Source organism: Rhinoderma darwinii, chromosome 8 (genome assembly GCF_050947455.1).
Source record: "Rhinoderma darwinii isolate aRhiDar2 chromosome 8, aRhiDar2.hap1, whole genome shotgun sequence".
NCBI classification, from domain to species: domain Eukaryota; kingdom Metazoa; phylum Chordata; class Amphibia; order Anura; family Rhinodermatidae; genus Rhinoderma; species Rhinoderma darwinii.
The window spans coordinates 107077301-107098558 of NC_134694.1; the positions used below are offsets into that span (position 1 = coordinate 107077301).

At 38.4% G+C, this 21258-nt stretch overlaps 1 protein-coding gene and 1 long non-coding RNA gene across 4 annotated transcripts in view; one reads left to right on the plus strand and one right to left on the minus strand.

Annotated features, from left to right (window-relative positions):
- LOC142658846 (uncharacterized) overlaps nucleotides 1-21258 on the plus strand; it is a 77884-nt gene that overhangs the window by 7273 nt on the left and 49353 nt on the right. The window contains exons 2-5 of one of the 2 annotated variants that reach the window (XR_012850203.1): nucleotides 4989-5098; nucleotides 5644-5893; nucleotides 12424-12566; nucleotides 12638-12721. This is a non-coding gene — a long non-coding RNA (uncharacterized LOC142658846). The remainder of the gene's footprint in view (nucleotides 1-4988; nucleotides 5099-5643; nucleotides 5894-12423; nucleotides 12567-12637; nucleotides 12722-21258) is intronic. The other variant, XR_012850204.1, reaches the window with a different exon arrangement.
- On the minus strand, nucleotides 1810-10643 carry CRX (cone-rod homeobox). 2 transcript variants are annotated; one of them, XM_075834452.1, is made up of 4 exons: nucleotides 10588-10643; nucleotides 5555-5787; nucleotides 4657-4808; nucleotides 1810-3357 (listed from the first exon to the last, which is right to left on the minus strand). In XM_075834452.1, exons 2-4 carry the CDS (start codon nucleotides 5649-5651, stop codon nucleotides 2737-2739), a joined length of 870 nt encoding a protein of 289 aa, XP_075690567.1. In that variant the 5' UTR covers nucleotides 5652-5787; nucleotides 10588-10643; the 3' UTR covers nucleotides 1810-2736. The 2 variants fall into 2 exon arrangements, with proteins under 2 accessions (XP_075690567.1, XP_075690569.1); XM_075834454.1 differs by lacking the exon at nucleotides 10588-10643 and having other exon boundaries at nucleotides 5555-5793.

Genomic DNA, 21258 nt, shown 5'->3' on the forward strand with positions numbered 1-21258 from the left:
AAGACGCATATCTGCGCCATTGGCCGAGCATGCATGTGTATTCAATGCAGAGAGGGGAATAGGCCACTGCCAGACACATCTAACATGAGAATAAAGGATCGGACATATAGAAATCCAACATGCCGATCCTTCTTACCCACGACATCTGCCGTCAGGCGAGGGTCGGGACACCCCCATACATATTAGATGATCGGTTGACGTTAATGTAATGTGATTGGGCACCTTTATTGTCTTATGCCTGGTTTACACTTGACTTTTTTCTTCAGTATGGTTTATTTGCGCTCTAAATGATTTATTCTGCAAATTGATTGTAAAAATTGACCATAAATTGCTTAGTATGCATCAATATTTCAATCCGTCAGTGAATAAAAAAAAAAAAGTTGTGACGATCCTGTAAAAAAACAAAACTGATCATGATGGGAAATGAATGCACTTTATCATTAGTTTAAGTTCCATAGGAATAAATAGAATCTGTCATGATCTGTGTTTTTTCGTTTTTATAAACACAAATGTAAACAGAGCAAAAGTCCCTTTTTAATATAAACATCGAAAATTGCGACATGTTCTATCGCATGCCACATTACAGAGGTCTGCACCTCCAGCAGTATTACTTATAGGGTATAATGCAGAGGTAACACACCATACGTGACTTAGCCTAAAATAGGTCTAAAGGTGGCCATACATCTTAGATTGTATTCCTACCCCCCCCCCCCCCATTTACATGCAGGCTCAGCTGAGTGTGCATGCGTTCTCAATGGGGAGATGTGTCTGGCAGCATCTCATCTCCTGCAGGAACAAAGGATACAGCATGGAATCCAACATGCCCGATCCTTCCCCACCTTAACATCTTGTAAGAGTTGGGACGCCACCATACACATTAGATGGTCTGCCGCCCCTCCGAAATTGGCTATCCAGCCGATGTTGAGTTAATGTGTATGGGCACCTTAAAGGGGTATTCCCATCTCGGCAATCAAACTTCAACTGTTAGGTAACGTCAAGATACGCATCTTAACAAAAACATTTATTTTTCAATAATGTACCATTTGTCAGATCCAGATCACACTCCAACCATGGTCCCCTTTTTGTTTATAAGACGTGGCCTACAGATACGGCCCGGTCCAGCAGCGGTATCCGGACTTGCACCGTTCTGTCTCAGCATTTTGCAGTGAGGATGGCCGGGAACTCGGGAGCATTCAGGCTAGAACATACGCAGTAGATCCCTGCCCAGGCACCTTATTGCAGCTCAATAGGGCAGCTCCCGGGCATCCGATGCACAGAGCATGTAGGGAGTGCCTCACATGGAAGCAGGTAGCATGCTACCCACAAACCGTCCGATGGCAGGGAGCCAGAAGCGGGCAAATGTAGACCAGAAAAGCTGAAGGCATCGTAGGAATTTGGACTGGATGCGGCGGATTGGTCTCATTTTCATTAGACAATTGATGGGGACAAAAAAAAAAAAAAGGGCTGAGATGGGAATTACGCTTTTTTGTTGTGATTGTTGAGCAGAGATTTGCATTATTAGACATTTTTCCATTCACCTTGGTCATAACCAACAGATTAGACAAAGAACACACAGGGACTGGTTTGACGTATTTTAATAATATCCCACACAGTTGTTTTTTTTTTGTTCTTTCAATTAACAATAATTAATAATAATATAACAGATCTATGGGGGAGGGGAAATCCTCTCTTAGCAAACATTTGCGGCAGCAGACACACAAGCTATTACATAGCACTATATTATTAAGCAACAAATAAAAAGGAAAGGTGGAAAAACAGAGACACGTTTCTTCCAGTGTAAGGATCGTGATAACCTATAATGTTTTTGGGTAGGCCGTGACCTTTTATAAAATAAATTAAACTTTATTTAAACATATTATACAGTAACAAAATGCATCAGGCGTATATTGCATGACCTGACTTATTCATCATGTCTATAGCAGGTCTAGTGTTTTACCCTATGGGGGAAGGTGTGACACAATGAACAGGTCATTATTGGAGTAAGGTTCCTGGCAATTTGAAGCCTAATTAACACAATAATTGCCAGCCATTAATTAAAACACCATTACTGTTATTACCAGTAGCCAAAACTCCAGGGGCGTAGCTAGGTGGTTGGCAGGGCATGTTCCCCTTCTGCCAGGGAGGAGGTGCCAACAAGCCACTCTGCCTTGGCCAGGGTTTTGCGATACAGTTTACGGTAGAAAATAAAATAATTTTCCCGGGCGAAGGAGGCCTAGGTCTGTGATACCACATATAATTATATTAATAGTCCACTTTAGTGGTAGAACGCTAGATTGTTTACTAAATCAATGCACCCAGAGATCACTCACATACAATGAATAGGAATTCTAGAAACTTTGTTTTTAACTTTTTGTAATACAGAGTTTGGGAAAGGGAATTTATTCTCTGGGAGTTAAGGTAGCCTGATCTGCTCTTGTATGTGATGACGATCAATAGTCAAAAGCAAAGCAAAAAAGCTAGCAGACAATAACCATAAGCTATGATTACCCTAATTGAAAGTGCTTTTATATCCCAGGCTGAACATTGTCTATTACAGAAGAACATGAGAGGAGAACGATAAAAGTCCATTTCTAGGTGCAAACTCTCAGCAGGTTTTTTTTATAGCCAACGATAAGACATTGACTTTGCAAACTTTGTACATTCTGGTATCTTCTTACTGTTGTACCTTTGCCTGATTGTTGACTCTCTGGGCTGGTGGTAAGTCTTCAACCTACTTTACAAGACTTGAAATTTCCATGAACTTTGGTCCTTATAATCAAGGCAGTCAGTGGCATTAAAATTAAGCTTCCAAGAAGCAGTTTGGTCCTTGTAGTCTAAGCAATCCACTGAGGTGAACCCAAGGCTGGATCCATATCCCTGGGCAGAGAGAGATGCAGGTGACTGGCTAAGATGGCTGCCCATTGTTGGAGTGGCAATGGGGCTCAATGTAGCTCCTGGAGCAGATAGCTGTGGGTGCATGGGTGATAGGTAGGAGCTACAGTCCAGGCCAGTGAAGTAAGATGATGATCCTCCATAGCTCTGGGTGTAGGCTGGAGCTTGACTGTAGGTCATAGGGTATCCAGCTGATCTTTGCATACAAGGAGTGGTGACTGCAGACAGAGGATCTGGAATAGGAGATATCGAAGCTGGACTCCATATGGAAACTGTGGCACTAGCTGTGGAGCTAGGGGTCACGGCTGTGCCAGGTGGTGGAGGACTATACTGCCCATTGGTGCTGGCTTCTGAGTTAGTCTCTCTCGCAGGGGAAGTCTTTTTCTTGGCAGGACGAGGTTTGGCCTGTCCACTGCTCTGCTGCTGTTGTTGGCGACATTTGGCCCTTCTGTTCTTAAACCACACCTTCAGAAGAAAAAAACATAATAATAATTAAATTAGTGTTTTAGTATAATATATAGAAAGTACTGCTAAGATTATACCATGCATGACAAGCATCATCTATAGACTTGGGATGCTTAAGACAAGGACAATCTAGTGGCATTTATAAGGCCCTCATGTATGAATAGTCAAGCTTCATCTATAGACTTGCATTGCTTACAACGAGGACTATTTAGTGGCACTCATAAGCCCTTCATGTATGAATAGTCAAGCTTCATCTTTTAGACTTGGGTTGCTTTAGACAAGGACTATCTAGTGGCACTCATAAGGCTCTCGGGACTAGTCAAGCTTCATCTATAGATTTGGGTTGCTTTAGAGAAGGACTTTCTAGTGGCATTCATAAGGCAGCTTCATCTATAGTATATGGTTGGTTTAGAGAAGGACTATCTTGTGACAGTCATAAGGCAGCTTCATCTGTAGTATAGGGTTGGTTTAGAGAAGGACTATCTTGTGACAGTCATAAGGCAGCTTCATCTATAGTATAGGGTTGGTTTAGAGAAGGACTTTCTAGTGGCATTCATAAAGTAGCTTCATCTATAGTCTTGGGTTGACTTAGAGAAGGACTATCTAGTGACAGTCATATGGCAGCTTTATCTATAGTCTTGAGTTGGTTTCGAAAAGTACTATCTAGTGACAGTCATAAAGTAGCTTCATCTATAGTCTTGGGGTTGTTTAGAGAAGGACTATCTTGTGACAGTCATAAGGCAGCTTCATCTATAGTCTTGGGTTGGTTTAGAGAAGGACTTTCTAGTGGCAGTCATAAGGCAGCTTCATCTATAGTCTTGGGCTGACTTAGAGAAGGACTATCTAGTGACAGTCATATGGCAGCTATATCTATAGTCTTGAGTTGGTTTAGAAAATTACTATCTAGTGACAGTCATAAAGTAGCTTCATCTATAGTCTTGGGGTTGTTTAGAGAAGGACTATCTTGTGGCGGTCATAAGTAACTTCATCCATATTCTTGGGTTGTTTTAGATTAGGACCATCTATTGGCAGTCATAAGGCAGTCTCATCTATAGTCTTGGGTTGCTTTAGTCAAGGAATCTCTAAAGGCTTTCGAAAGACTGTGAAACTATTTTTTGTAGCCCTGAACTTGTGATTATGAAATCAATTTATCAAGACATATAGAGGGTCAATGGAGGTAGGAAGGTCTAACAATTCTATACTGGATGTAACAAATACCCTCGTCCTCTTCTAATTACAACAGGATCAATATTAATTTACCACACTAGTTTGTAGTAAAGTCTACTACAAGTCATTTACCTGCACCCGTGATTCTGGGAGATTTATCTTTAAGGCCACTTCCTCCCTCATGAAGATATCAGGATAACGTGTTTTAGCAAACAGAGCTTCCAAAATATCTAGCTGTGCCCTTGTAAATGTTGTCCTCTCCCTTCTCTGCTTCCGCGGTGTGTCTGGTGAAGTAAAATACAGAGGTGGGCATTACAAACAGAAGTGAATATTATCTTGGGAGCTAATATTATTACTTAAATATAAAAACTATAACAAAAAATGAATAAATAATAATTTATTCAAATAATTGTCATAAAAATTGTGCATAAATTATAAAAAAATTGACAAAAAATTCTCTACAGGATTGGTATTTTTGGAAAACTGTAGACAAGACATTTCCCTACGTAAAAAGAATATATCAGCGATTATGCGGCAATACAGAATGTTGAAATCGGGATTAGTCCAATTGCTGGTAAGTGGTTAAAAAAAAAATCTGAGATTATTACGTGCTTCATACGAGTATTGTTAAGCCTTCTTCTGGATCAATAGGGTTTGCAGGCATAAAATATGAAACTATATAAACTTAAGAAATTTTTATTCAAACTATGATTCAGCTATGTAAAAATAGGATTATTTTAAATTGATATTAATGCAGTAATATATCACTATGAGGAAAGTAACATATAGCATGTATGTATAATCATCAGAAACCTGCTTGCTATCAGTCCACAGACAATCACCACACAGCATCAGCCTATCATTTCTACGTCCAAAATTTTGAAAATAACAGTTCATACAGAAATATTTAAGTACGGTAGTAGCGAAAATAGTTATTAAAAAAATAAAAAATATTCAACATTTTATGCATAAAAACAGATAAAATATGAATAATACAATACGTATTAAATAAGAATAATACCCAACTTACTTGGATATCCCACAGCAGAGTGCAATAAATCCATCCCCGTTCCAGCTAGCGTCAGCCCATTGACTGTGTAATGTGGTTGTTTAATGTAGGACATCATTTCAGCGGCGCTTGAGGTTCCGGAGGCCGGCGCTACCTTGGATGAAAGTTGATATTGAGGATAAGATCCTTTATAGATCCTTGTACTTTGGAAATATCTTGGTTGCGCAAAACTGTAAAGCTTCTTTTAGCTGATCCTGAAAATTATGAGATGAGATGAAGTTGTTTTCTCATGAAGTCCACAAAGCATACACTGGTACCAAGTCTATCTCCTACGTCCAAGACCAAGCCTACTGAGCTCAGGTGAGGCCAATGTTTGTTTTAAAAGCTCCCCCTCCAGACCACTAACTAATTAAATCAAAGATTGTCAGGGACTCTCCACCCACTGCTCACCTCCCCCATTACTCTCCAACACACTTCCCCCTTAGAATTTTGGGTGGAGACTTTACAAGAACTTGGGAAACCAAGAATTTAAGAATGAGATATTAAAGAAAATATGTTCATGAAGTTCTTAAAGGTCTGAAAGACTATTTCCTTTCAAGATAAGGTCTATCTTTCAAGATACTATATATAGAGTCCTACCATGTGGACCCATTCCCCAATGTTTTCCTCAACAAGCCTACACGGGAAAGCTAAAACATAGGAGTTGTTGATATCTAACTTGTAGATTTAAGCCTTCATTAAAGTTTGCCGTCCCCGTGAACACAAGACTTTCTACAGAAGAAACCCCATTGTCCTTAATGCATTTTAAAGCTATATAGAGTAAAAGGCAACAAATACCAAGGACCCAATGAGGCCCTAGCCATTGATAGTCAAATGCCCCTCCTTACAGAGCGTTCCCCAGGGGGGTAATGACATAGGACAATGGTTCCACATAGAGATCTCAGTGATACAAAGAGATTTATTTAACATGGGGAAAATAGGTGAGGTGTCCCCAGCTAATATCCTATTACACCTTTTTGTTTGGGCGTCAATGACAATCACGGAGGGTGTGTTAATACTGTGCTAATTGGGTAAACACAGATAGGGAGATCTGTTGGCCTACTTCATCAGAATCACATCTGGTAGAGAATATTCTTAAATAATTCCCTTGACCACCTCCAGGCATATCCCCCCCGGGGAGTCTGTAGCTCTTTCAGCCAGATAGGAATAATAGCCGGAGATCTGTGTATATCCACAAGTTAATAGGACTGCAATAAACTACTCAACGTGGCAATGATACTTATTAATTGGCTCAAGATCTTCACAATGAGCGCGCTCCACTGTGGGACCTATAGCCATGTCTTATCAGGCTGGTGATTATTGTACGTACAGTAGTATAGATATGCGAATTCTGGGAAAATACAAGTCTTTCTTGATCTTTTAAAACTTTAGGATTTTATTTGTTTATATAGCTTTGTTTTAGTTTTGGTTTTCTTTGGTTAACAATTTCCCCTATTTTTAGACCTCATATACACGATTAAGATCTAAAAAAGATAAAAACACTGCTGAAAGTGGTGACTAAATGCTCGCTCATGAATTACGATGTCAATTCAGTAAAGCTTGTTAGATAGATAGATAGATAGATAGATAGATAGATAGATAGATAGATAGATAGATAGATAGATAGATAGATAGATAGATAGATAGATAGATAGATAGATAGATAGATAGATAGAATTGTAAGTTCCAGACCGTCCATTCTTTTTGTAACTTTTGTTTTGTGAAAATGATGCAACAAAGCACGTTGGGCTAAACATGATCAAACAATCTAAATGATTTAATTGACACAAGGTACAACTTCCCATCCATTTCCAAGCCCCCTTCTCCCTATCTGTTAGGTTTTATCCGTTTTGCCTGCTTTTGAACCTAATTACATTTTCACTCATAATTTCAGAAAGTATTGGTCCCCCAAGTTACTAGACATAAATAATGAATTTACAAAAATTGTTGACAACCATAATGGCTCCCACAGGGTTCGTCACCCAGCTTTCTTAGACTACTGATTGCCAAATCTGCATCGCTGCATAACTTTACACTTTCAAGGCTCTCTCTGAAAAAGCTTGGTCAGAACCCAGACAATGGAGGATAACTCAAGAACATATGAAAGTTTTTTTAATCTGACTTCCTAATACCCTGCCTAGTGCAGAATAACCATATAAAAGGCTGTGACAATACAGGTATCAGACCTCATCCCACATATCTGATTGACTAGCGTGGCCCCAGCGCAGGTAACATCCCTGAGATCTACGTACACAGTCATTAACACCTCCACCTAGGTAATTACTTCCAGGGAATCATTGTTTGCAGCAATCTCATGAGGATATCAAGGGAGACCCTTGTGTTGTGTTCATTTTATGTGCTGTAGATCCCAAACATCCATCCATCCATCCATCTATCTATCTATCTATCTATCTATCTATCTATCTATCTATCTATCTATCTATCTATCTATCTATCTATCATCTATCTATCTATCTATCTATCTATCTATCTCATATCTATCTATCTATCTATCTATCTATCTATCTATCTATCTATCTATCTATCTATCTATCTATCTATCTATCTATCTATCTATCTATCTATCTATCTATCATCTATCTATCTATCTAAAGAATCACTCATGATAATTGTTCTACTTAGTGATCCGTTACGACCAATGAAATCTGTTCATCCGTCAAAATGATCGTTCAGACAGAAACATATTTTTTGACAACTGTTCTTGCTACGATCGGAAGCAAATAAAGGTTTCTCAAGGCGCCGGGTTCCCTTAAAGCTTAGCGTGTATTTTCACAGCTAGCGTAAAAGCAATACATTGATCAATTGGCCTTTCTTAAGTTACGATCGTAGTGTGTCAAAAGAAGTATAGACCCTCAAAAACCCTCTTTAAATAGGCCTCTATAGCCAGGGGCATAGCTGTGGGGGACTGCGGTGATGTGCCCACAATACGAGGTCCCGGGGGGGCACCAACAAGCCACTCTTTAGACTACAACTCCCTGCATCCACTAACTTACCTCAGCTATAAACACACATTACCATGATATAATAAGACAACAGCTGACCAATACTAGAATAACGCTACAATAAATCAATACTTTCCTGTATATTTTGTGCATGTAATAAATTGTGTAATTAGTCTCAAAATCATTTACAGCAGAAAATTTGTAGGTAAATATTTTTTAGAAGGTTTTCATTGGTCTGCTTAAAGAATATTATCCTACTCCTAATGTGGGCGACAGATGTAAAAATAATTCATTATAATCATCCAGACTGATAATCGTTGCATCTCTAGAATACAGAAAAGATCTCCTGGTCTCCTTTAAAATTGTTTTGAAAATGTATCGGAATTTTTTTTAAATTAAAAATTTCGGAAGACATAAAAAAAAATTCACTAATCTAGAAAATTGGAAACTAGAATCATATTGATCGTGGATGAACTAGCCGGAGTCATTACGATCAACATGAAATAAAAGAATAAACGAATAAAAAAAATACAGATCATTTTTAAGAAAATGTTTTTTCTTTTATATGTATTTTTATAGGGATCATTTGATAAGATTTATTGATACTTTTTGGGTATATAAATATTTTTTTTTAATTCAAGTTTTTCCAATATTTTTATTCAATTATTTTTTTAGTATTAGATTTGATACTTTTCCATTGTTCCCTTTTATTTTTAGGTTTTAATGAAAGAAAAATCTATTTGCAAATGAAACATAAACTTTTGTTCTTTTTATTGCCAATTTTTGTAATCTATAATAAAGATATAAAATATATAATTGATATATGTGGAAATGGTCAGAATTATTTGATTTAATCATTATCATATAAGATGTATAAAAATTGATGATGATGTCTAGGATCATGATCGCTCTGATTGTAGCATCTAAATAGACGTCTAAAACTAAACCCAATTATGGGGGAAAAACACAACTTAATTTTTCTGGGATGTCCAACTGTAGAACTGAGATCTTGATAATTCATTATCTAGTTAATAAAGTATTCCCTGTGACTTTTTTTTTTTTTTTTTAAGTTTCTAATTTCATTATTATGTTTATTTCTGTTTATTTTAGTTCCTTTCATCACAATCTATTTTCTATATAATTTGACATTTTTAGCTCCTGTCCCGTTATCACATGTTGTGTGTCCGGCAGGCTCGTGTTGTGTTGACCTGCGATAAGACAATGTGTAAGGTTCCTGTAAATCCTTACTTAGCAGGAGAACACATTCCACAAGTCACCCATCAACGCAACATTTTTATAGCAGATTAACTTGGTGTCTCTGGGAGGGGTGAATGATAGACAAAAGACCATCCCAAATTATTAGAGCTGAGCAGTTTGTTCCTGATAATTAGAGAGGGGAGAGAATTACCCAACCCCAGCTGCTACACCAACAAGAGCCTTATGTCTGTGTGTCCGGCATCATGCGTCTGTGTGCGGTTAGTTTATAGTGCAAATAAATAGAAAGCAAGATGCAGATTGAGCGTGTAAAAATTGAGAGGGAGTGATAGATAGATAGATAGATAGATAGATAGATAGATAGATAGATAGATAGATAGATAGATAGATAGATAGATAGATAGATAGATAGATAGATAGATAGATAGATGATAGATAGATAGATAGATAGATAGATAGATAGATAGATAGATAGATAGATAGATAGATAGATAGATAGATAGATAGATAGATAGATAGATATGAGATAGATAGATAGATAGATAGATAGATAGATAGATAGATAGATAGATAGATAGATAGATAGATAGTTAGATAGATATTAGATAGATAGATAGATAGATAGATAGATAGATAGATAGATAGATAGATAGATAGATAGATAGATAGATAGATAGATAGATAGATAGATAGATAGATAGATATGAGATAGATAGATAGATAGATATGAGATAGATAGATAGATAGATAGATAGATATGAGATAGATAGATAGATAGATAGATAGATAGATAGATAGATAGATAGATAGATAGATAGATAGAGAGATTGAACATACCTTTTATCCAATTCTTCAGTAGTCAGTATAATACAGACACTTGTTGCTTTCTGAAAAACATAAAATAAATCTATGAGTGTCATGAGTTCTTTGTACCTCGGTGTTAACATTCTCAGTGCTGGATGTGGGGACAGGGGGTGACTGTCACCTGATCTTTGTGGTCCTTTCAGGGTTAATGGCCTGAATAACAGGGATCACATTGGGATTAATATGTTGGCATAATGGCGCCTTGTCCTGTGAGTTCAGGCAAGTTAACCCTTTAACTAAATTTAAAGATAATTCTATTCAATTTCTTTTATTTACTATTACCCAAAGAATTTACCACTAAACTGTAAAGGACTCTTAAGTTAACGCACAAGGTTGTTTACACTGTTTACATGCGTGGTTGTTATATTCACCATAAAGCCGGTGCTACTATTGGAAGTTTATCTGCGGTCTATGCAAAGCTACAGATATCAGCTGGTGATTTGTGCCAAATGACAAACTCAGCTTTGCTATATCTGTAGATATGTGCTAGATAAAACTATCTATCTATCTATCTATCTATCTATCTATCTATCTATCTATCTATCTATCTATCTATCTATCTATCTATCTATCTATCTATCTATCTATCTCATATCTATCTATCTATCTATCTATCTATCTATCTATCTATCTATCTATCTATCTATCTATCTATCTATCTATCTATCTATCTATCTATCTATCTATCTATCTCATATCTATCTATCTATCTATCTATCTATCTATCTATCTATCTATCTATCTATCTATCTATCTATCTATCTATCTATCTATCTATCTATCTATCTATCTATCTATCTATCTATCTATCTATCATCTCTCATAACTATCTGTCCTAAATAATATATGCATATATCATTAATTTCCTTTCAAGTACTAGTAGGTCCAAGTCTGTAATATAGTTCTAATTAAAATATTGACATGTTCATATGTAGTAATAATGCATAGTTATATCTCTTAAGGTTAAGGTAATGTAGTAAACGGCAGCGCAATGTAAAACATCATGATATGCCAATGCCCCGTGCCAAATGACAAACACATTCCTGCTATATCTGTACATGGTTTAGCTTTAAATAAAATTGTCACTTACATACATCAAAAGGCTACTGATCCCCAACATGTACAAGGAACTAAAAGTTGCCAGCGAGGCGACCGCAGATAAAGTGCTTCTAGAGCGCACATGTAGCAGTCAGTGACATTCCCTGAGTGGGAGGGCGGCTCAGTGAAGGATTTGGTACCACAGGCAATTTGTTCTTAGAAAACACACCAAATAATGTGTTAAATACGTGTTAGGGCCTTGGCAAGCGTGAGTTGGAAATACAAAAATTCCAATAAAAATCTTGACGATAGGATGGGGCAAGTTGAAGCGATGAAAATAATTATTAGGCATGACATTTACAATTAATGTCTTCACACATACGATGCATATGAAAAAGTGTGTGTCATATGTATATGCATTTACATTATTCTGTATAATATCTGTTCGTTCTATCTATCTATCTATCTATCTATCTATCTATCTATCTATCTATCTATCTATCTATCTATCTATCTATCTATCTATCTATCTATCTATCTATTTCATATCTATCTATCTATCTATCTATCTATCTATCTATCTATCTATCTATCTATCTATCTATCTATCTATCTATCTATCTATCTATCTATCTATCTATCTATCTATCTATCTATCTATCATCTATCTATCTATCTATCTAAAGTTTTCATCCATCTATTTAACTTTCTGTCTAGTTCTATTTGAGTTTTTCAAGTCTAAGTCCATGTCTTCCAACTTTCTTCTTGCAGGACACCAAGGAAAAATGTGAACGTTCACTTGAAAAGAGATGTGTCCGGATAAAGAGACCCTTGTGTTGTGTTTATTTCCTGTGCTGTTGACCCTAACATAAAGAAGTTAATCTAGATCAGAGGAGCCGAGCTGTATTATCGGGGTAAGAACTTTAAATCATTAGTCATAATTTTATCAGGATGGCTAAACCTCTCTATTTTAAATCTGGATCAGATATCCTGCGGATAGAAAACTGGAAGAGGAATGAGATTCAAAGCCTTACCTCGGAACAGTGCGGACTGGCAACCAGGAGCGCAGGTAGAGATGGGTGCTTTGCTCAGGAGATGCAACTGAAGGAAGATGCAAGATGAGGGCATCAGAACAAAATAAGGATCAGACAAGATAGTTGGGTGACCATCTTTAAGCCGGAGGGGTGGTGATGTCATGAAGCATTGTGTGAATTTCACTGGTTAATATGAGGAGTGTGGCAGTGGGTTGGGGGGTGAGAAGGAGGTGGACTGGTAAGGGGGAGGGCGAGAGGTCTAGTATGGAGGTGACATTGCTTCAATGCCCACCCTGGCTCGTGTGCTGTGTGTGTTGACTTAATCCCAAAATGACATGCCGGGACCAATTAGTGTTTATCTCCCCAGACAGGATGCTGACATGTAGACTCCCTTGTGGGGCCTTGGGCAGATGTCCCTGTGGACAGATCTGGTCCCCTTTCTGGTAGGACGTTGGGGGGCAGGTGGTGGCGACTTGGAACGGGTGGGCGCCCATATGGCCCAAATCGTTGTCACTGTACCATGTTTTTTTTTTCCTTTTTGTGTTGTCTGTGATGAACTGACCTCCTTTATGTCATCGTCCTGCATACAAATAATATATCTGTCACTTGTTCTCTGTACAATTATTATATACACAGATGTAGCAGAGCTGAGTTAGTCATATAACTGTTTCCTTTGACTTAAGATAATACCGTAATGCAGTCCTTTAGAAAACTACATGATATACTTTGTAATGTCTTGATGAGTTGAACAAAATGAGAAACTCCGCTCTGCTGTTCCTGTATTGAGGTTTTTTAACACGTGGTACTTGGCTTTATATGCGCCGCAAGTAAATGATCAGATTTTTTTTTGCGTGTGTTTATAATGCTACATTTCAGAGTTTACCTAAATCAGTGATCGCCAACCTGTTGCTCTCCAGCTGTTGCGAGACCACAACTCCCAGCCGGTAGCTATCAGGGCATGCTGGAGGTTGCCGTTTCACAACATCAGTAAACTTTGATAGATCAACAAGTGGAAGCAATTTCTGTGTAATTCCATATGAAGTATTCCTAGGTCTGCAATGGTAATGCTAGATGTGCACTAATATAGAAAACCAAATCCGACTTAGGCTTCTATTGAGGTATAATGGCAGATCAGTGATTGGATTGTGTTGGTCAGTACAAAATTGACACTATAAGGCTACATTCAGACGAGTGTGTCCGATTTGCGCACGTAAAAAACGCAACGTTTTTCCTACATATTCTTGTCCATGTGCGTTGCTTATTGGCATCAGTGTGCTTTGCGTTTATCACGTCCGTGCAATCACGTAATTTTTTTTTTACATTTATTTATCTGCTTTTCTATATTTTTCTCTGCTTTTTCGTATTTGATGCGTGAAACACAGACAGCGCACGGATGTCGTCTGTGGTTTTCACGCACTCATAGACTTCAATGGGCGACTAGGTATGTGAAAACGCACCAATATACGACATGCAGTGAGTTTCACGCAACGGACACCGGCTGCTTGAAAACTCACGCATGTGGGACCAGCCACATTGAAATCAATGGGTCCGGGTGCTGTGCGTTATTTTTTTAACGCACAGCACACGGACGAGTATAAGGGTATGTTCACACGGCGGGGGTCCGTAACGGCTGAATTTACGGGGATGTTTCAGCCTGAAAACATCCCCGTAATTTCAGCCGTACCGGCATGTGCAGGCGCTTGAACGCCGCGTCAATTACGGCCGTAATTAGCGCTGCTATTCATTGGAGTCAATGAATAGCGGCTCCAATTACGGCCAAAGAAGTGACAGGTCACTTCTTTGACGCGGGCGTCTATTTGCGCGCCGTCATTTGACAGCGGCGTGTAAATATACGCCTCGTGTGAACAGACAAACGTCTGCCCATTGCTTTCAATGGGCAGATGTTTGTCAGCGCTATTGAGGCGCTATTTTCAGACGTAATTCGGGGGAAAAACGCCCGATTTACGTCCGTAAATAGGCCGTGTGAACATACCCTTACGCTCATCTGAATGAGCCCTTATGCACTACTAGTAAATGAGCCCTATGCACTACTCATCAGGACTGGAATGTTTGTCAGAGGTTTATCCTACTGAGATACAAAAACACGGTAAATGTAATGTAAACTTTTCACAATTATCCTTGGTTTATTTACATTGGTTCTTAAGCTGGCAACAGACGTACGGATAATTCAGCCAACAGGACTGATAATTACAGCGCTCATTTTTGTTGGTCCAACCGCAGAGGTAGAGGGGGGGGGGGTAAGACGATGGCCGAAAATAACACAATGCAACCAGGATCAGGCCCGATGCATATTTCTTGTAAGAATACGTGGGCATTGTCTACAAAGAATATCGGTCTGCTCTTTGCTGGGGGTTTTCTGTAGAAAGAATTGTTCATAAATTTACAAGTTTACAAAAGTGAGAAGCGACAGTTCTCGTAATAGATTTAATGTCTATTTCTGTAGGAAACATAGGGGAGATGTTTTAAGACCGCGCCAGTGTTAATAAAAGTCAATCTGGAGTAAGATGCGTTACATTTATTTAAAGGCACACGCCCCCTTAATAAATTTGTCACATCTTCATCTGTCCGTGCGCCACCGAATAAAATCTACACCAGCCATTCACATCTGGCTGGCGTAGATTTCCGCTATGATTTACACCAGTTTCTGGGATAAATTGTAGTTAATGGGTTGGGCCTCTTGTGAAGCTCCTCCCATTTTTCAAACTTTTGGGATGTTTGCGACATTTCTAAGCCAACAAACTGGCGTAGAATTCTTGTTACATATCCCCCATAATCTCCAGGCAGATGAGGACGGCTGAAAGGTATAAAAAGAACAGAAGGAGAGAGTTGGCCGCAGAGAAGGGAATTTGAAGCTGATTCATTTTTGGGGATGTTCTGCTCCTAGTCTGTAAACTGTGGCTTTCTAGTTGTTTGAAAACGAAAAACTCCCAGTGGGAAAAAAAAGTAACCATTGATTAATGTTCTTATGCGGCTATGGGGCTTTTTGGCTCCCTCGGGCTACCTCTGCACCCCCGATAGATAGATAGATAGATAGATAGATAGATAGATAGATAGATAGATAGATAGATAGATAGATAGATAGATAGATAGATAGATAGATAGATAGATAGATAGATAGATAGATAGATAGATATGAGATAGATAGATAGATAGATAGATAGATAGATAGATAGATAGATAGATAGATAGATAGATAGATAGATAGATAGATAGATAGATAGATAGATAGATAGATAGATAGATAGATATGAGATAGATAGATAGATAGATAGGTAGATAGATATGAGATAGATAGATAGATAGATAGATAGATAGATAGATAGATAGATAGATAGATAGATAGATAGATAGATAGATAGATAGATAGATAGATATGAGATAGATAGATAGATAGATAGATAGATAGATAGATAGATAGATAGATAGATAGATAGATAGATAGATAGATAGATAGATAGATAGATAGATAGATAGATATGAGATAGATAGATAGATAGATAGATAGATAGATAGATAGATAGATAGATAGATAGATAGATAGATAGATAGATAGATAGATAGATAGGAGATAGATATGAGATAGATAGATAGATAGATAGATAGATAGATAGATAGATAGATAGATAGATAGAATCCAAAAATCAGGCAGCACTCCAAGGTATAAGCAAGGTAAAAAAAGGTGCTTTATTGGTCCATATACACACACGACGTTTCAGCTCAACACAGGAGCCTTTTTCAAGCATACAAACAGTGCAAAATCAAGTGAAATATATGGAGACCAGACAATTCATCTCATTAACAACGTGGAATAGCGCTTTAGATTTACGGATATACGTCATAGAGTAGCGCCGTTTATTTCCTAAGGCGCCGGAAAAGCACCCTGGAACATGGACCCAAGGTACCACATGATGAATGTTTTTTTTTTTTTTTTCTGCAAGTTATACAAAACCACACAACAAATAAGAGCACGCAGGCTCAAACATATTAAACAGTATTACCACAATGTGTAATATAACAAATAAAGAAATTGCACATTAGTTTGTATCAAAAATGTTAAAAAAATAAGAATATTCATAAAGCAGTACTGAGGAATGATGAATGTTTTTAATGTGACACATTATTTACACATGTGAGCATTTATGGTTTTCTGACTAATTAGCACATACGTTTTTATGTACACAGTGATTTCAATTTTTATGAGGACGATTATATGCCTTTTGTTACGATGCTGTATATATGCATATTTTATCACAAGTATTAGTACTGTATTATTGTCTTTTTCAAATTTTATGTTAATCACTTGTTAATGAGATGAATTGTCTGGTCTCCATATATTTCACTTGATTTTGCACTGTTTGTATGTTTGAAAAAGGCTCCATATGTAGAGCCGAAACGTTGCACAGGGGCTAATAAAAAAGCCATTTTTCCATTGTTACTTGGAGTGATGCCTATTCTTGGACGACGATAGATAGATAGATAGATAGATAGATAGATAGATAGATAGATAGATAGATAGATAGATAGATAGATAGATAGATAGATAGATAGATAGATAGATAGATAGATAGATAGAATGTAGCAGTTCTTAAACTCTGCACCGCTGAGCAACAGAAGAAAACCTAAAGGAATAAAACAAAGAGGAAGAAATGATACAGTTGATAGCTGATTTAGGAGATATATATATGTATACACACACAGTTCTGTAGTTGGGTATAAATGGGACTGAGATAACAGAACACGTGGTGGTCACGCTTCTTATTATTGATGTCTGGAAGTCAGTCCACCAGCGGCTGATTTCAGGGACAGTGTCTGCGGGGGGGATTTCATCATCCATACTGTTGGCTGCATGAACATGATACACCTATATCTCCCTATAGACCTTTGCTATGTATATAGGGTCAAGCCGCATGTAAATAAACACACCCCTGCCGCCATGGGTAATGATATTAGTTCTTTAGGGACCGAACTTTACCACAGAGTATGTGGGAAGTGTCAACACTACTTGTGCTCTATTTATATCACCGTATAGAACTTGCAGTATGGCTGCCATAGAGGTAACAACAACTTTTTTCAGAAGCCCTTTGGAAAATAAACGAAGTTGTTTTGGGTAATTCCATCACTTTTTCACCATTTTTGATAAACCCACCCTGTATAATGAGGGTATAATCGGCTACATATACATGGGCAGCAATCATGAGGGACACTTTCTAAGTTTCATGCACACGGTTGTATTACAGATCTGTGTTGTATTATATAGCACCCATAGATATATGCCGGCAGCTCGTCTCCCTGTTTAAACGGGGTGATGTAATGCCCACTAGTGACCAATTTATTGGCTACATAAACGAGCTGATCAGCCGATGAACAAGGGTTTGCCCAATCATTGATTCATGTGAAAGGGCTTTTAGATGTTTGGTCGTATGGGAGATTGATGGAATTATCACCACAGCTACAGGACAATATGGAGATACATTGTCTCTCCCTCTCCATCACTGCCCTCAGAATGGGGTAAATGAGATCAATAAAAAAAAAATCACTCTTTGTACAGTCGTTCGCCATCATCAAAATTTGATCCTATGTCGAATCTTCAAAAAATTATTTTACACTTTATGGCCAAAAGTATGTGGACACCTGACCATCACACCTATATGAGTTTGTTAGACATCCCATTAAAAAACCAGGAGCGTTAATAGCGAATTTGGTCCCTTTGTCAGGAATAACAGTTTCCACTCTTCCGGGAAGACTTTGTACAAGATTTTGTCTGGGGGAATTTTTTCCCATTCTTCCAGAAGAACATTTGTGAGATCAGACATTGATATTGGACGAAAGGACCTGACTCGCAATCTGGTTCATCCTAGAGCTATTGGATGGGGTTGAGGTCAGGACTCTGTGTGAGCGAGTCAAGTTCCTTCACACCAAACTTATCATACCACGGGGGGAATTCTACTCCAGTTTCCTCTTAATAAATGATGTACCTATTACGCCAGCGCACTTTATATTAGGACTGGTGTATGAAACGCCATTCTCAATAAATCTCCTTCCATGACTTTATGGACCTTTTATGCTTTGTGCACAGTCATGCAGGAACAAGAAATGTCCGAACCCCAAAATGTTACCACAAAGTTGGAAGCTATAATTGTCTAAAATTACTTTGTATGCTGTAGAATTAACCCTTGACTGGAAATAAGGATCCAACCCGTGAAAAACAGCCCCAAACCATTATCCTTTTTCCACCAAATGTAGCAGTAGGCACTATGCACTCTGGTAGATAGCATTCTCCTGGCCTTTGCCAGATAGTGAGCTGTGATTTATAACTCCAGAGAACACATTTCCACTGCTTCAGAATCAGTGGCGGAGGCTTTACACCACTCCATCCAAAACTTGGCTTTGTACATGGTGATCTTCGGCTTGTGTGCAGCTGCTCAACCATGGAAACCTCTTTGTGGCTGAGCTAGTGTTACTCCTAGACCCTTCCATTTCACAATAATAGCACTCACAGGTGACCGGGAGTAGCAGCCCTCATAGACATAGAAACATAGAATATGACCTACAGGTCCGTATACAGTACATGACTGATGGATGATGAGTTCGGTCCTCATGATCATTCTACTTACCTTAAGGAGGCCAACCACCCAATCCGAACCTTGTGTACCCTCACCTCTTAAATAAACACAGTCTCCTGATTGGATAAATTTGGCCACAGCAGCCAATTTATTAACAAACAATAACAACAATAGAAAAAATACTATCCACATATACAATAATCAACCTTTATTAAATATAAATTAAACAATCATTCAAGGAAATAGGTCCTTGGAGCTAAGAAAGGGGGTCTGCCATGCCAGTCTGTGCATAAATGCAATTTTACCCCCAGCCGATTCCCACAGGCTCGGGCAGCATATCTAATTGAAAATGGCCAATAATACACCCCTGCTCCCCGGGACACCACCCAACAGGAGCCCAAAAATAGCCAGACCCTCCATATTGCACAATCTGGAAGGGACCAAACCCACGATGAGTCCCTCTCCCATCAATTTAACTCAAAGGACCTCCAACCTGCCCAACAATGCTGTGACAAATTTACAATCCCTACCCAGTATCAACTTGAACCAAAGAAAAACAAATAAGGATTGTAGTGGGTCTTACCCTGCACGTGCTCTTCCCCTAATGGCGCCAGAACTGCCTGCGTGCCAATTAACACCCTCACAGGCTCCGCCCCTAACTCCTCCCTCCTATCCCCCCGGTTATGTAGCCTTCTCTCATGGCCTGCGGACGGGATCTGGCCCTTCTTATATGTATCAATATATAACATCCACCCTCATCTGAGCTGAGCATAGCAGTTTTGGGTTTCCTATCTGTTTTACTGTATGTTCCACTCCAATTTGTTGGGAAGACCAATGTGATTTCGGAATTTTACCTGCAGTCTTATTTCAGGAAGGTTATGATTTTTGTATGTAAAAAATAAGCATGTTGAGATAAGGATTTACCTAGTATAGAGAAGACATGGGTGGCTACTGTTTGAGCTCCCAGTTCCTTTGGACTCTATTCCCGACCGCGGCTGCTGGAACCTTGTTCATATTTTCAGTTTATATATATATATATATTTGACATTACATCCAGAGGTTGAAAACCTGTCCTGATCAGTTGCAGAGCTTGTAACAATGTATCAGAGCTCCCCTCGGTAACAAGTCTGTAACAAACTATGTACCTGTGTGAGGTGGACAACATCAGGACAGTTTTTAACCTGTTTTGGCACTGCGCCATACATTTATGGTGCTGGTGGGAGGTAGTTCATCTAGGCGTTCTTTCATCGGTGTCAATCTCTCCTACACTCCTCCGCTCTTGAATAACTTGAATTGTCTCCTGCCTCACCTGACGTCTTTTAGGGTATGTTCACACGCAGATTCAAAAACGGCTGAAGATTACGGAGCTGTTTTCAGAAAAAGACAGCCTCTGATTTTCCGCCGTTTTTGAAGCTAAAACTTTTTTTCAGGCATTTTTTAGAGCTGTTTTTCTATTGACATAATGAAAAACAGCTCCAAAAACGGCTCAAGAAGTGACATGATCCTTCATTTTATGCAGTGTTTTTTTACACTGCGTTTTTTAAAACGGCGGCATAAAAAAACGCCCCTTCTGAACAAAACCCCTTATTCCCATTGAATTCAATGTTCAGATGTTCGTAGCGTTCAGCCACGTTTTTTTTCAGGCGTATTTCGTGGCGTTTACGCCCCGACATACGCCTGAAAACACAGCGTGTGAACATACCCTTACAGGAGATGTAATTTAAGAGCAAAGGGGTTTGGGATGGGTTGCCGTTAATAATAATGATTTTTTAGAATATATAACGTGTGACTGAATTTATTAATTTTTTTCCTGTATACTTAGTTTATGATAGAAAATATGGGATGTTTAAACTTGTTTCCCCAGCACCTATTTAGCGGTGTTAAGAGTTTATGAGAGGCCTATTAAGTCCCAAAATTGCTGTGTTTTTAAGGGGTTAAACTTCTGGATTTTAACAAGAATATTTCCATTCACTTACCGCTAGTTGAAA

Bases quoted from the DNA above. Each gene is read 5' to 3' on its own strand.
- CRX (XM_075834452.1), bottom strand. From the start codon at position 5,651: ATGATGTCCTACATTAAACAACCACATTACACAGTCAATGGGCTGACG. The intron at 4,809-5,554 runs GTAAGTTGGGTA...TTACTTCACCAG, and splicing joins CTCTGCTGTGGGATATCCAA to ACACACCGCGGAAGCAGAGA. The intron at 3,358-4,656 runs GTAAATGACTTG...TTTCTTCTGAAG, and splicing joins TCCCAGAATCACGGGTGCAG to GTGTGGTTTAAGAACAGAAG.